This window comes from Haliotis cracherodii, unplaced genomic scaffold, assembly GCF_022045235.1.
Source record: "Haliotis cracherodii isolate W230 unplaced genomic scaffold, xgHalCrac1.p SCAF_4, whole genome shotgun sequence".
NCBI classification, from domain to species: Eukaryota; Metazoa; Mollusca; class Gastropoda; order Lepetellida; family Haliotidae; genus Haliotis; species Haliotis cracherodii.
In genome coordinates, this window is record NW_027266297.1 from 23,328,665 (window position 1) to 23,344,356 (window position 15,692).

The 15,692-nt window shown below is 40.2% G+C and overlaps 1 protein-coding gene across 1 annotated transcript; it reads left to right on the top strand.

Moving 5' to 3' along the window:
* Positions 1-2,562: 2,562 nt before the first annotated feature.
* Positions 2,563-14,483, top strand: LOC139478912 (pre-mRNA-splicing factor 38A-like). Its single transcript, XM_071261598.1, has 8 exons — positions 2,563-2,694; positions 4,605-4,764; positions 6,805-6,926; positions 7,271-7,356; positions 11,122-11,226; positions 12,049-12,161; positions 12,682-12,780; positions 13,872-14,483. Exons 1-8 carry the CDS (start codon positions 2,565-2,567, stop codon positions 14,098-14,100), a joined length of 1,044 nt encoding a protein of 347 aa, XP_071117699.1. The 5' UTR covers positions 2,563-2,564; the 3' UTR covers positions 14,101-14,483.
* Positions 14,484-15,692: the final 1,209 nt, after the last annotated feature.

Below are 15,692 nucleotides of genomic sequence, written 5' to 3' on the forward strand. Positions count from 1 at the left end.
GTTATCAGTTTTGTTTATCTTACGTGTAATATTAGACTTATATAAACACGTGTAATATTAGACTTCTATTACCTCGATCAATAGTTATACTAAATTACACTCAGCTATACCAACTCACCCAACATCTCCAATGTGTATCATCATACTCCACATGTACGGTACCAGTTCGATGATGATGCTATCAGAGGTTTTACGAGTGCTTCCGGTGGAACCCATTTCCCACGATAGTCAACTCTAACAGTAAGTGAGTGAGAAGGGTTTTATGAATATTCCAGCAATATCAAGGCTTCACACATTTTACCCATGTGGGGAATCGAATCCAGTCGGTGTGACGAGCAAACGCTTTGATATAGGCTACCCCACCGCCCCTCTAACATGCAGTAGTGCCACAGCTACGGAGGCTGCAGGGCGCATCCCTGGTTTGAGGAGCATATTGGACCATGGCAGACTGTTAGGAACCATCTTCGCGAAGCTGGAATCCGACCTAGGAGACCAGTTATCGTCCCTGTTTTGCGACAGATCCATCGACAGCGACGCTTGCGTTGGTGCCATACCTTACAGCCTTGGAATTTGAGAAACTGGATTTCCTACACCACGAGATCTGACTTGCTTGTGGTTCAGGGAAATTTGACAGCAAATCGCTACATGAATCAAATTCTTCTTCTCACCTTCTTCCAATCATTGACCGCCAGAGGGAGCTGTTTCAATAGGACAACGCTCCACCGCACACAGCTCGTGTCACGGTAAACTACCTCCATAATGCCAACATCAACGCCTTGCCCTGGCCGTCGAGATCTCCAGATCTCAACCCAATCGAACACCTCTGGGGTGAACTCGATCGACGTGTACGTCAACGTCAGAAGACGCCACAGACACTCCCACAACTGGCCAACGCGTTACAAACAGAATGGCGCAGAATTCCGAAGGGCAGAATTCGTACACTTATCCGGTCAGTGCCGAGGAGATGATTGCTGCCCGGTGTGGTCACAGCGCAGCACAGCGAGTTCAGCGCAACCTTGTGGCTTTATGTGACATGACAATGAACAGTTTTCAATGCCTTTGGTCCACGGCAACATGTGACTATCAAGCTCCAAAATTTCATATTTGTGTCTATGATATTAAATTAAATATATCGACTTTATTAGGTATAATAAATTTACTAAATATCTACCTGTGCGTTCCTTTTTTGTTTGTTGAAGAGTATATATAGTCAAGAAATTATGATCTTAACTAATAATTATTGCCTCAGAGTCTTGTTCAAATCTAGGTCCAGCATATGCACTACCTAATACTAATAATACTTCTGACAACAATCAAGCAAGTTCTAATTAAATAATGTATGTCAATATATGAGACAAGTGGAGTTAATGACATGTTGATCCTGAAAAATTCAAAAGATTTTCTTGAAGTTATAGTTTCTTTGTTGTTTAACGCCGCACTCAGCAATATTCCAGCTATATGACGGCGGTCTGTAAATAATCGAGTCTGGACCAGACAATCCAGTGATTGACATCATAAGCATCGATCCACGCAATTGGGATCGATGACGTGTATCAACCAAGTCAGCCAGCCTGACCACCCGATCCCGTTAGTCGCCTTTTACGACAAGCATAGTCGCCTTTTACGGCAAGTATGGGTTGCTGAAGACCTATTCTTTGCATGCGAGTTTAGATTTTTTCACTGCTTAAGTTCAACCTCAGTTTCATCATCTCTTTCATCAATACCAGGATCTCACCCTTGTGGTTTTATTCTCTCTTTTTTTTTCTTCAAATATTAGTATGTCAATACGAGTCGATAAAAGTTCAAAACTCCATTTTATATCTGGAATATGGCAGACTGGCGTTTCACTCAACAAGCAAAAATAAAAAATACCGGTACACAGAATAAAAGCGTTTTCATTCCATTTTCAAATTCAAATGTTTTCTTGTAAATATGTTTTAAGTATTTTACACCTTGTTTTATGGTATTCTACCATTCATTCCATTTCAAATTCAAATGTTTTCTTGTAAATAGAATGTTTAAGTATTTTACGGACAACTTGGTATTCTACGGTATTACTAAAGTTTCCATCATCGTGAAATGATCATTGCTTCCGAATTAGGTTTGTGCGACGTACATACGTCTTTGTTGCGATAAACGCCGCATGCAGATATTCACGCCAACCTCCTCAGTGTAAGATGGATTAGTTTTGGGTGCCGGTGGTCTAAAGCCCGTACTTTGATAGTATAACATGTAGTGTTGATATATGAGGCATGTATATGTGTTGGTATGAGTATTTTTTAAATGTTATTTTTTATTAATCTACGGTTTGTGATATCTTCCTGACATCTTACTTTCCTCTGTGGCAGATTTTTATCAATATAACTATTCTCGTCACAACATGACTCAAATATTGCTGATGTGATGTTAAATAATAACTCACTCATATACAATCACTATATCGCCTTCACGGCTTTCTGGGCGTCATCGACTTGCGCATCGAAGCAGGTTTATGATATCAAGAGACGGGACCCAGCCTAATACAACCGGAACCGGAAGCGTACTGCTCGTTCATTTGAAACAACATGGCGAATCGCACAGTGAAAGATGCTCATTCTATCAAAGGAACGAATCCTCAGTACTTGGTTGAGAAAATCATACGCACACGTATCTACGAATGTAGATATTGGAAGGAAGAATGCTTCGCTCTTACAGGTGCCTCATATGTTTTTCACTTTCTAGAGACTATTAAATCAAACATGCAAACATACCTTCTCGTCACCTGTTTTCGTGGCAACAGTGTAACATGCTATAACGCGCAGTGGAAACACTTTAGAGCGGCATGTGCTAATTTTTATGGACGCTACATTTGTCGTGTTAATGGACAGATGATAAATTGGAAATAGTTTAAGTGATCATGATTATAAATGTTGAAGACGTGAACCGAAAATGTTAACTGTATGGACCGAATGTACAGTACAATAATATAAATGACCACATCATTACTTCTTTGATTGACATTCTAGAAGTTGTTGAATAAGTACGAAAACTGGAATACTTTATCGATAAAAACTTCTGGTTTATTACAATAACCCAGAAGTTGTTATCCATAAAGTTGTACGTTTTCTAAACTAGCACATGATTGTTTTGATGTGTGGTCATGCATCTTAATCCGGTGTTAATCACTAAGTAGACGAGCAATTAATTTGGTGTCATAGTGGCCATGGTTTTGACTTTGGCTCTGGAGGTGAAATGGGGTTTAACGTCGCATCCAAGATTATTGCACTTATATAGCGACGTGCATGTATGAGTGTGTGTGGCTGCTTGTACTACTGCGGACTCATGCCGATTTATAGTGCTAGCTCACTGAGATACCATGCCACAGTTTAACATGAATACCCCACTCAGACACGGTATACTGACTCGAACTGACCAGTCCTTGTTTTAGCCCCTTAATGCCGAGCGCCAGACAGGGTAATAACAAGTACCATCTTTTTGGTATGACGCGGCCGGGGATCAAACCCCGGACATCTGCTCTTTGGGCGGACGCTCAACCTTGAGACCAAGGAGGCGGTCGCTTTTGCTCTGGAAAAAGGAAACATCGTTGTGTGCTGTTTTCAAGCTGTTTCATTGGTGATTTCGCCAAATATGTTACAGGAGAGAAGTTGGTCCAGTTAGCATGATTAGGGGTTGTTCTGAACCTGTTCAAGTCACCACCACACTTATCCTCTACCAACATAAGGCTAATTAAAGTCAACAAAACAGAACAGTGTAAAAAAAGTTTACTACACAAGTGTCTGTCAGATACAATTTATCTTATGATTTTTTTCAAAATGTATAGAACAAGCAAAAGTGAGTTATGTGTATTAAAACAAGTTGTAAGATAAATCATATATTACAGGCATGAATCGATGAATATATTGTCTATTCTCATGAATAGTAGTAGCACTTTAATACATAGCACAATGGTCATGAGTGATGTCATCCGGCTTCCTGCTTAGTACTTATGCCAAGTGTGACCCTCCACAAAAACGTTTCAGTCATATCTGTTGATGATAATGAAAACTAAATAAGATCAAAGAACACTTATCAAACACTCTAAAAAACTATTTATAAAATGTTTCAAAACAGATGTAGGTAAAGTCTACTGATGCACTTGAGGCTTATAATGAATTACATTCAGGAAAGTAGTCTGTCATTATATGACCTTATGTCCTCACCACGGAGTAGCCAATGACAGACCTGGAGGGAAGGTAGGGTAGCCTTGTGGTTAAAAAAAAGTGTTTGTTCATAAACCTGAAGACCTGGGTTCGCTCTTCACATAGGTACAATGTGTGAAGCCTATTTCTGGTGTTCCCCACGATGATATTGCTGGAATATTGCTAAAAGCTGTGAAAAACAATACACAAGTGTTTGATACCTGTTATCTCAATGGGCTTTCTAAGATAGTGCTGTACTCCCTCAATATGTGTTGTGCTTGCCTCACTGCTGGTGACTGTTTACCCTGGTAGTTGACATGTAAGGGCAAATGTCCATTCTTTATTGTAGGAGTATCATTGTCAAGAAAATGAAAATACCCTACGTCTCATTTTAACTAAAATGCAAGTATTTCTGTACATTTTCAGCTGCCTTAATGGTGGACAAAGCCATGGAACTGAGGTATGTTGGAGGCATCTATGGGGGGAACATCAAGCCCACACCATTCCTATGTCTGGTGCTGAAGATGCTGCAGATCCAACCTGAAAAGGACATTATTGTGGAATTCATCAGAAATGAAGATTTCAAGTAAGCCACCTGATTATGAGAGTAATTTCCATTTGTATTCATTTAGATATACCATGAATACTCACCATGCTAACTCACCATTGTAATCATCCCTGAAGACTGGGTATCACAGGGGGCACAGTGGCCCAGTCGTCTAAGGCGCGGCGATTCTCTGTGCAGAGTTGCATCTCTTAGGCACGCCAGAAACCTATGATAGTGTGTTCAAATCCCCGTTCGCCCCAATTATGTTTCTAGGTTTGTCAGCACCATACCTGTGCTTGTGGGTTTCACCGAAGTAAACGTCTGAGATTTACATCACTTCGGGCTATCCTCCCACAATAAGCTGACATGCCGTAATATAACTGGAATATAGGTTAAAGGCGGCGTTAAACCCAACTCACTAATGGGTATCCCAACACTTCTACTATCGGTAGCACTATTTGAATAAGAGAAGTTTACTGCTTGGACTAAATGTTAGTCTACTCTTACAGTTGACCATCTTCCTGAGCCCACTAGTGTCTACTAGCCTATATCTAAGCCTAGTTTCTACCCTTGCCACATCAAGGCCACTTTTCTTAGCTTAACCCTGGCGGCACCTCACGTAGATCACGAGTTGTGCCACTTGTGATGAAAACGTGATATCCAATCTGATCGCTGTTCTTATCTTGTATGGTTTCACCAAAATATCGACGACCATAGGCGACGACCTCGTTGATCAGACAATGAAAACATTCGCAATTTCATCCCTGACAGAAAAATATAGGCAATCTTTGGGGGGTTTAAAAGATGAAAAAGACGTATTCGTGTCAACAAAGACAGGCTGTGATAAACGCGGTAAATCACGGAGGTGTACAGTCGTGGATGTTGATTTTGTGAAACGTTCACTGATTGGACTAATGATATGTGCGATAGTCCAATCATATTGAGCGAAGGAAAGTGGGCTGGATGTGGAAAGGATGGAAACAAGATTTTGAAAAAAATGCTACGGGATGCTCTGACTGGCTGGCTGGCAGTGAAATAGATCCCCACCTCTGTCGAGTGATGATTCTCTAACCATGAGCCAAGTCCAGTTGCCTTGAACTTTTAACCAGTTGTGATGTATGATCACTGATGTCTCCACTTTCAAGAGTATAATATGAATTTATCGTAACCTCAGCATAAATCATGATATACAGCAGAATTATTTCACTTACAGTTCTGACCTCATTGCCAATGATATGATTTAAACTCGTTGTGTTTATGATGTAACACTCTAATGTATGAAATACAAAAAATAAGAGTTGCAGAGTTCAAGATTCAATGTTTCAACCTCTATAGGAAATAATACAAGTTGCAGCAGGATCACAAGGGGTAAATGGGGTTTTATGCATTCCACATTGGGTTTTATACCACAGGCCGAACATCCATTGACCTAGGAAAAGTGTGCGACTTTTTGCTTTGAAGTGGAGTATAAGGGATTTTTTCTGCCTCTCAGAAATCCACATGCAGCCTGACTAGCTCATGGTGGGTTATAAGAGATTTATTCCCCTGCTGAGGAATTTATTCCCCTTCAAGGTGGGATACACTATAAGTTGTAGGAGGAGGGGTATCATGAGGTTTAATGCGTCCTGAGTCAGGAGCCTCTGGCTCATGGTATAAAACCTAATTAGGTACACATAAGACTCCATGTACCCTGAGTGATCCTGCTACAACAATTTCTCTCACCAACATGTTTTATTATGACATTGTAAAAGAATTTGAACAAATTCATAATTGATAAAACTATGTGACGTGACTTCCATTGACTTGGGAAAAGCGTGCAGCTTTTTGCTTTGAAGCGGAGTATAAGGGATTTGTTCTGCCTCTCAGAAATGCATGTGCAGCCTTAATTGCTCGTGGCACGGTGTAAGGGATTTATTCAGCCGCTGAGAAATTTGTTCCCCTCCAAGGCGGGATACATGGTATTTTATCAAGATCACATGGACCAAACAGATCTCATCATTCTGACATGGAGGTATGACAATACATTGTATTCAGAGCCTTCTGTCATTGCTTGACAGTGCCTATCCATGTGTGTTGTAGGTATGTTCGAGCTCTGGGCGCCACCTATATGAGACTTGTCGGGACATCGCTAGACTGCTACAAGTATCTGGAGCCACTCTACTATGACTATCGGAAACTACGGAACATGAACAGATCTGGAGGTGAGTACACATGGACAAGCATATGCCATCTATTGTTTGACTGGTCATGTGTTCAGGCCCAGAGTGGAGTGAACATGGTGAAAGTTCCAAAATTAGAAAAAGAAAATAGAAATTCAGTTTCTTTTTCTCAATTTTTCGTAGAGTTTCAGATATGTGAAAGTGACTTGTATTTCGCTTATGACGGAACTTATGTTTTATTTATGATTTGCTAGCTATTGCCATATGTTCGGGGGTGGGGGTGGGGGGGTTTGGATACGCAGAGAGTAACTATCACATGTATCAAGCATTTTTACTGTGCCGCTTGCCCTTTTGTTTGTGTCTGCATATGACTGTCTTTTTTTCAGAATTTGAAGTGATGCACATGGATGAATTTATTGATGAATTATTGCGAGAAGAAAGACTCTTTGATATCATCCTTCCAAGAATACAGGTAACAGTTCATGTACATACACATCCTCATGCAAGGTGAACATAATAGTTGTTTTACTGTTAGGATGGTTTCAGTCTGTGCTGCAGCTGAGTATTTATTTTCAGGATATATACTTATACTTTTTCGACAGACATCTGGCATTGCCAGATTACAGAAGATACTTTTGACATCTATGGGTGATCGTCTTACTGTCCTAGCTGTGCTGGTTGTTATACCGTCCTTCAAGGTTTTTTAATATCATATGCAGTCAAACATTGTTAGGTTGAAGGTAAAGGTACCATGTAAATACTTTGCGTTAGCCGAGGTTAGACACAACCCAAAACTGATGAATAAGTAAGGAATATGCAGGGACCAAGTTTTTACTTCGAGACAAACATAAGTTTGACACATCAAAGTTTGACACAACAGTGTTTGACTGTAAATGCATTGCTGTTCAAGTCACAATATGGCTGAAATATTGCCAGTGTCACAAATATAAAGTCACTCATTCACTCTTGTCTGTGGGGGGCGGTGGGGTAGTTCTTAAAGCAGTCGCTCGTCACACCGAAGACCTGGTCTTGATTCCCAACATTGGTACTATGTGTGAAACCCATTTCTGGTATTGCTGGAATATTGCTAAAAGCAGTGTAAAGTCCTGCTCACTCAGGGACTCACTCCTGGGGGGCGGTCGGGTAGCATAGTGGTTAAAACATTCACTCGTCATTACAAAGACCCTGGGTATAATGTTTGAAGCCCATTTCTGGTGTGTCTCGCCGTGATATTGCTGGAATATTGTTAAAAGCGGCGTAAAACCATACTCACTCACTCACTCACTCACTCACTCACAAACACTCCTGGTTGTGATGGTAAAAATATTTTATTCATAGCTGAAAACAAGAATGCTGACATGATTGTGACATGATACATCAAATTGAGTGTACAATGTGTAGGTTTGTATTTATAAAGAAAGACATTGTAGTCATTCAGTCATTCTGAATTTGAAATATGTTTGTGAAATTAATTATTTATTTGATTTACACTTATCAACATGATCAAGCACCTAACACATTTTAATGTCTTCAAGCATTCAAGAAAATATTTTTTTTTATGTGTGTTCCTTTCTTCCTTTGCCATGTTTACCATGTTTACTTGATAACGTATGATGTCAATCACTGGATGTATGGTCTCAACTCGATTATTTACAGACCACTCTCATTATCTGGCATATTGCTGCGTGTGGTGTTAAAGGGGAAGTGTACACGCAAAAATCACTTTCTTTCTTTTTCTAAACAAAACGCAATTTTAGAATTAGTTAGTATCTGTGTTTGAAAATATACACTCATTTTTTTCACAGTGAAAGTAGGAAGCTCACAATAGTGTGAAAGTGATATGCCGTTATGAGGCCTTCGTTTTACGAGCGAAATAGGCCTGAGTTATCCCCCTTAGATTATGACGTAATTGGTGCCAATTCAACTGGGTCCCTGTCTATTCTCAACGCAAAAGATATCAAGGACCAGTTTGCGGTAAAACAATATGGTCTACGACACACTCCGGCGCAGGGTGACTCAGCATAACACAATTCTGGCTGGCATCTGAGATGCTAGAATCACAAAACTGTACCTACACCACGTGAAGCGGCTCTAACAAAGCATGATGACGTCATAATGTTTATCAATTGGCACCAATGACGTCATATTGCAAGGGGCATAAGCCATGGTGTTTTTTTATGGAAATAGAACACTTGCTAAATGTGAAAAATATAAATCGTTTTAGTGCAAAAAATATGTTTATTAAATATGATGTTTTTATATTTTTGTCTATGACACTTCTATGTGAACACTTTTAATGTGGAAAAAGTACAAGAAAAAATGGTTCATTTCCGTGTGAACTTGCCCTTTAAACAAGCAAACAAACTTGATGAAATACACAATATATGTTGTCCTACCAAGTATTCATGCTTCACATAAGTCACATCAGTTGACAGTTAATGGACCTAAGATGCCCTGAACAATATGTTTAATAAAATACATACCCAAAGAAAATACCCCTCACCTGATATTTTTAGCTTACCTGAACTCACATCGTGGCTTTTTTGTCTGTCATCTTCACTTGTTAGAATCATCTTCCTGAGGCAAGGGCGTTAACTAACTATAAAAGTCCAGTTTAAGTTTCCACTAGGCTTGAATTTCCTTGCTCAGTCGTAGCGCCATCAGTGGATGTTGCTAGTTAAGTCCCTCCTATGTCACTCCTACTGACCTATCTGATTCCACCTCTCATATCACTTGCATTTGCTTCAAACAAAATGGCGGCGCCCAGTCAAGACGATCTGATAAGTTGGGCCTTATCTCGCGAAGCGCATCAAATTACTTGAGCACCTTGATTAAAAACATGAAAAGATTTTGAAAACATCTGTCAATGCCAAGTTGAAGGAACACATGCTTTGCAAATCCTGCAGTTCACCGAAATCTGCACGTTGAAATCCATGTTTACGAACCAGATGTCTAGTTCATTACGCGATTTTGATTGGACTATGCATGGACTCTGTAGTCCAGCTGGCATTCCAGTCTAGTACGGCAAAGGTGGAAACTTGACTTTTATTGTCCGTTAACTCCCTTGCCTCAGGAAGATGGGTTAGAATAGGTCATCAGGAAACCATGGTTGTTGTAAAACGTGACTAACGAGATCTTGGTTGATGCACGTCATCGTATCCCAATTGCGTGTGTCAATGCTCATGATATCAATCACTAGATAGTCAAATGGTCCTGTTTGATTATTTACAGACCGCCAACAGGTTACATAGCTGGAATATTGCTGAGTGTGGCAGTAAACAACAAACAAACCTGCTCGTTCTCACCAATGATGATACCTGAATTTGTTCAAGAAGTTTGATTCTGATTTTCAACATGGCCACCATGACAGCCATATTGAAAAAGTTATTTATAGCCATTACTCAGTCAATTTTGTTCAAAATGTAATGCAAATTGGTACATGTGTACTTTAGCCATACTGAAAGCTGAAACTTCTAATGGCCATAATTTGGCCATTTGCTTTCAAAATGAAATTTGGTATATGTTATAGTTTATACTACTCAGGCTCAGAACATATGTACTGTTTTTTCAATATAATATTATTAGACTTTAATTTGACCTGTTCACTTTGAGCATGCTCCTAAGTTCTCTTACTAAATTTCCTCACACCTTAATACATCTCAGAAACCACTGGACCGAAGAAGCTGAAACTTAACCATGTTAACATTCTTCTTCCCACCAATGATGACACCACAGTAGCCATTTTGAAAAATCAACTTCTAGTTCAAAATGTAATTAAATGTGTTTAGTTTCTTGTAGGATTCAACATTAGGGCTACATTTTAAGAATTTTTCCTTGCCCTTAAATTCTCTCAAAACGAATATTTGGCTTTGTAAACTCCTCCTCCTTTGGCTTGTAAACTCAAGCCAGACTGAGGAAGCTAAACTTCATCAGATTTTAGTGTTAGTTTTCCTTAGTGTTTATGCAGACATTTTTTCATTAAAGTGGCTGTCGTTAAACTGAAGAATACATATTCAGATGAGCAACAGTGCCATGACACTACTTTTTGAAAATTTGGATGAAAATATAATACTGATCATAAATTTGTCATGGCCTAAAAAATAAATTTTATTAAATTCTGATCAAGTAGTAAGAGGTATCCATTTCAAGTATGTAAGTATCATCATGGGTAAAGGGCAATACACTGAGCATTATGAAACTGATTTCTGATTTTCCTTACTGGTTGTCATGGTTACAGAAGCGGTGTGTGTTGGAGGAGACCAACCAGCTGGAGCCGCGAGTGAGTGCAGTGGAGGAAGACCTTGAGGACATGGAGACGGACGAGGAAGAGGAGCTGGTTATGGTTTGTTAAACTTATATCATGGATATGTGTATGTAAATAAGCACAGTAAAAATATCTGGACATTCCTGAATCATTTAGATTAAATTAAAATTGAAATCAAGTCTCTTTGTTCAAACATTTAAGTTAGTTAAACTTCATTATATCTCCTTCAGCATTTAGGGGCATGGGTGGCCAGTTGTCTAAGGCACCACACTTGGCTGTGCTGTTACATCTCTTAGGAGTGCTAGGGGGCACAGGTGGCCTAGTATTCCAAGGCGCCACCATTCGCTGTGCAGAGTTGTGTCCAGAAACCTATGATTGTGGGTTCGAACTGATTATGTTTCTAGGTTTGTCAGCACCATACACGTGCTCATGAGTGGTAAACGTCCGAGACCTGCTTCACTTCAGGCTTTCCTCCCCACATTAAGCTGACACGCCGTGATATAACTGGAATACTGTTAAAAGCGGCGCTAAACCCAACTCACTCACTCACTCTTAGGAGTGCTAGAAGCCTATGTTGGTGGCTTCAGATCTCAGATGCACCCTCATTATGATTCATGGTTTGTCAGTACTGTGCCCATGCAGGTGGGTTTCATCAAAGTGGTAAATGTCCAACACCTGCTTCACTTCCGACTTCCCTCCCACATCAACTGACATCACGTGGCATTCAATCTTTTTTTGCATTAAACACCATCCTCCAGAGTACTACCATGACTTTCAAGGACAGTGCTGTTGTCTGATATATTAAATTCCTCACATTTGGTGCTATATGACATGATGTATGCAAGTGTCTTGAGTATGATATGGGATGTTGTATGAAAGTATGGTCTGTGGCTTTGTCAGGAATCTAAAAGGAGTCCATCACCAGAGAAGTCAAAGAGTCATCGAGATATGGACAAAGCGAGAAGTCCATCACCCCGATTCCGTCGCAGTAGGTCAAGGTCACCACATAGGAGGTCAGTTTATGATTCGCAATTGACAGTTATTTTGAATCATCTTCGTCTACGATATAGGCTACATACATTCATGGACCCGTGAAGATCTGGGTAAGAATAGGTCTTCAGGAACCCATGCCTGCCGTAAAAGGCGACTATGCTTGTCGTAAAAGGAGACTTGGTTGATGCATGTCATTGTATCCCAATTGTGTGGATTGATGCTCTTGACATTAATCACTGGATTGTCTGGTCCAGACTCGATTATTTACAGACCGCCGTCATATAGCTGGAATATTGCTGAGTGCGGCATTAACCAACAAACAACAACACTAATGACAGTTATTTTGAATCATCATCGTCTACTATATAGGCTACATACATTCATATCATTGTAACTGTAACACAAAGTCATTCCATTCACGACCAACATGTATTATGTTAACCATAATTACGTTTCATGTTGATCCTAGAACGCTGGATTAGGATCGTGGACGGCAACAGTATGTTGAGGGTTCACTGTATGTGATAAATGTTTTTGCAGAGACAGAGACAAAAGTCCATCCCGACGCAAGAGGTCAAGGTCGCGGGAGCGAGAGAGGAGACATGGTCACAGATCACATAAAGAAGATGATGATGATAGGTAGGAAAATTGTCTGGACATTGTCACTGTAAACGGGGTCCACTGTGTGGTTGAGGGGTCCTGAGCATCATTTCTTATACAGTAAGGGGCCACGGGTGGCCCAGTCGTCTAAGGTGCCGCAATTCGCTGTGCAGAGTTGCGTCCCTTGGGCACGCCAGAAACCTATGATTGTGGGTTCGAATCCCGATACGCCCCGATTATGTTTCTAGGTTTGTCAGCACCATACCCGTGCTCGTGGGTTTCACCGAAGTGGTAAACGTCTGAGACCTGCATCACTTCGGGCTTTCCTCCCACATTAAGCTGACACGCCGTGATATGACTGGAATACTGTTAAAAGCGGCATTAAACCCAACTCACTCACTCTTATACAGTCAACTACGGTTAAAACAAACTGAAAGGGACCACTAATTTTAGTTCGTTATAAATGTAGTTCATTATAAGCATATAAACAGGATATACACAGCAAAGACCGGGACCAAAATAACAGTATGTTATATCCGTCAGTTTGTTATAAGCGTGTTCGTTATAAACGTAGTTTGCTGTACTTATTTTCAATATTCAACTGTACATTGCTTCTAACATCACATGAATCATTCCCAAAAGAATAATGAAATTTCAAAACGCAAACAACTTTGTATATATAACAAACTGTACAAGTCAGATAACAGCAATCATGGCGTCTGAAACTTGCTATGAAGAACAGGGTAGACTCCAGTTGATCTTGCTGTGATAGTCAATGCTGAAATGTAAAGGATATTGAGTTTACCTGGTTAAATGTTGTTTTAATTTGGGCAAGTGTTGAGAACATATTGGCAATATTCGGTGAGAACCTAATATTTTCCGTTTGCGGTAATATTAACATTAAGAAATTGTTAGAAATTAAGCATAAAAATCAAGGGGTCCTTATCATAATTCATATGTTAGAAATTAAAGGTTTAGGGGTTTCTACTCGGAATAACATAGAAGACCTCAAGGGACCCAAGACCCCTATTACTTTGGAACACTGTTTAAGGGTATTCTCCTGTACCCTGAGGTAGGCTGTACGTATGTCGAGGTTTATGTATCTCCCATGCCTCTGTGCAATGTTACAGGAGGAGGAGATCTAAGAAAAGCAAGAAAGACAAGAAGGATGACGATCGACACCGGGATCGAGATCGGGACCGGGACCGGGAACGCGACAAGGACAGGTCTCGACATCAGGACCATGATCGGGACCGACGTGATCGTGGGGACAGATCACGTGGAGGAGGTCTTAAACAAGAGATTAAGGAAGCGAATGAACTACGGGCAAGGCTAGGCTTGGCACCACTAAGGCCATGATTGACCATATCTGTTATGAAAGGTTTCTTAATGCATGATAATTGGTAATATCCACTGAGAAAGAGCAGTTCAGGATCTTTGAAATGCAAATGTTCCTGTGTTGATGGTCTGTTTCTGTAGGGCAGGACTCGGATCTCTTTGGCCAAGTTGTGAGATCTTAACAGCTTTAAACGGCAATGCAGATTTCAGTCAAAAGTACAGCCGAATCTTTCAAAGCTCTTTTGAAGTAATACTTCCATTCAGTGCGAGTTTTGTTTCATTTTCAAGGGAATCAAATAACTGTATGTGTATTTGAGGATTAGCCTGATGTGAAAGTGAATTTCCCAGCTTTTCATGAAGCTTGTGTATATATCAATTTTAACATGACTTAAATGATTGCAATGTGTGTCATCTATATTGAATTTCATGATCATTGTGTAAATAAAGTCATCATCAATGAATCTGTATTAAGTCTTTGCCATACATTTAGGCAAGTGCTAGAAGTGTGATGATGCTATGGTGAACCCAGCTCAAAGTTCTCATAACAGCACACATCCCTGGTGTTTCTGGCTAAGGTACATGTCATCTTGAACAAGACAACACCACCGGCAGATTCTACTGGGACTAGGAGACAAATTCAGGAAAATACTTAATCAGTGAAGATCAAACAGATGTTGCAATGCTGGATATACACAATCAGTGTCCGAAGTAACTGCCTACCCGTAACTGGTAACTTTTCTGTCAGGCTGTGAAATTTTCTACCACCTGTCCGACTGTCTGGCAGAAAATTTTAAGTCTCCTTATATATTCAGTTTAATCATAACTCCTTGTAGATTCTCTAGTGATACATTGCTTTATTTCAACTGAATCAAGACGCAATTGGTCTCTTATTTTTTGCAAATTTTCAATATTTATGTCTGAATGCGGGCAGGTAGCTTTGAAGATGGGCAGGCAACATGTATGGGTCACCTGTCCGACTGTCTTGTTGGTTTTTAGAAGTATTGCAAACACTGCACCCAGTGCACGTTCATGTGATGCTTTCCTAAAACTATCAGTTGTTCCATACACTAAGTACAGGCCAGAAGAGAGTGAGTAAATACGGGTGACTGACTGGTACAGCAACTATCCATGCTGTTGGGGTACAGTGATATTCACCCTGCAATGTGTCACATTGTTACCACCAGGGCCCTGTTGCACAAAGCAATCTTAGAACTAAGACGATCACAACTCCCATACATTAACACAGACTTCCTATAATCGTAGGGCTAAGATTGGTTTGTGCAATGGGGCCCACATTGCACAGCTGATTCACAGTCCAGTGCTATCATTTAGTGAAGTTTTAATTTCCAGAGAATCAAGACTGATATACTGACATTTGATCAGTTCAGATAAGCTGACCATCAGAAGTACTTTTGCAGTCGTTCTTCTTATTGACAGCATTTGCAAATGTAGAAATATGTTTATCCATGTTGCCAAGGGGAGTATGTTAGTGCACAGGAGTCCGTATTTAAAAATAGACGCCCTTATGCATATTCATGACCATCTCCACGGGCTCGCGTGTGGAGATGGTCATGAATATGCATGAGGGCGTCTATTTTTAGATACGGACTCCT

Bases quoted from the DNA above. Each gene is read 5' to 3' on its own strand.
- LOC139478912 (XM_071261598.1), top strand. From the start codon at position 2,565: ATGGCGAATCGCACAGTGAAAGATGCTCATTCTATCAAAGGAACGAAT. The intron at 7,357-11,121 runs GTAACAGTTCAT...TCATGGTTACAG, and splicing joins TCATCCTTCCAAGAATACAG to AAGCGGTGTGTGTTGGAGGA. The intron at 12,162-12,681 runs GTCAGTTTATGA...ATGTTTTTGCAG, and splicing joins TCAAGGTCACCACATAGGAG to AGACAGAGACAAAAGTCCAT.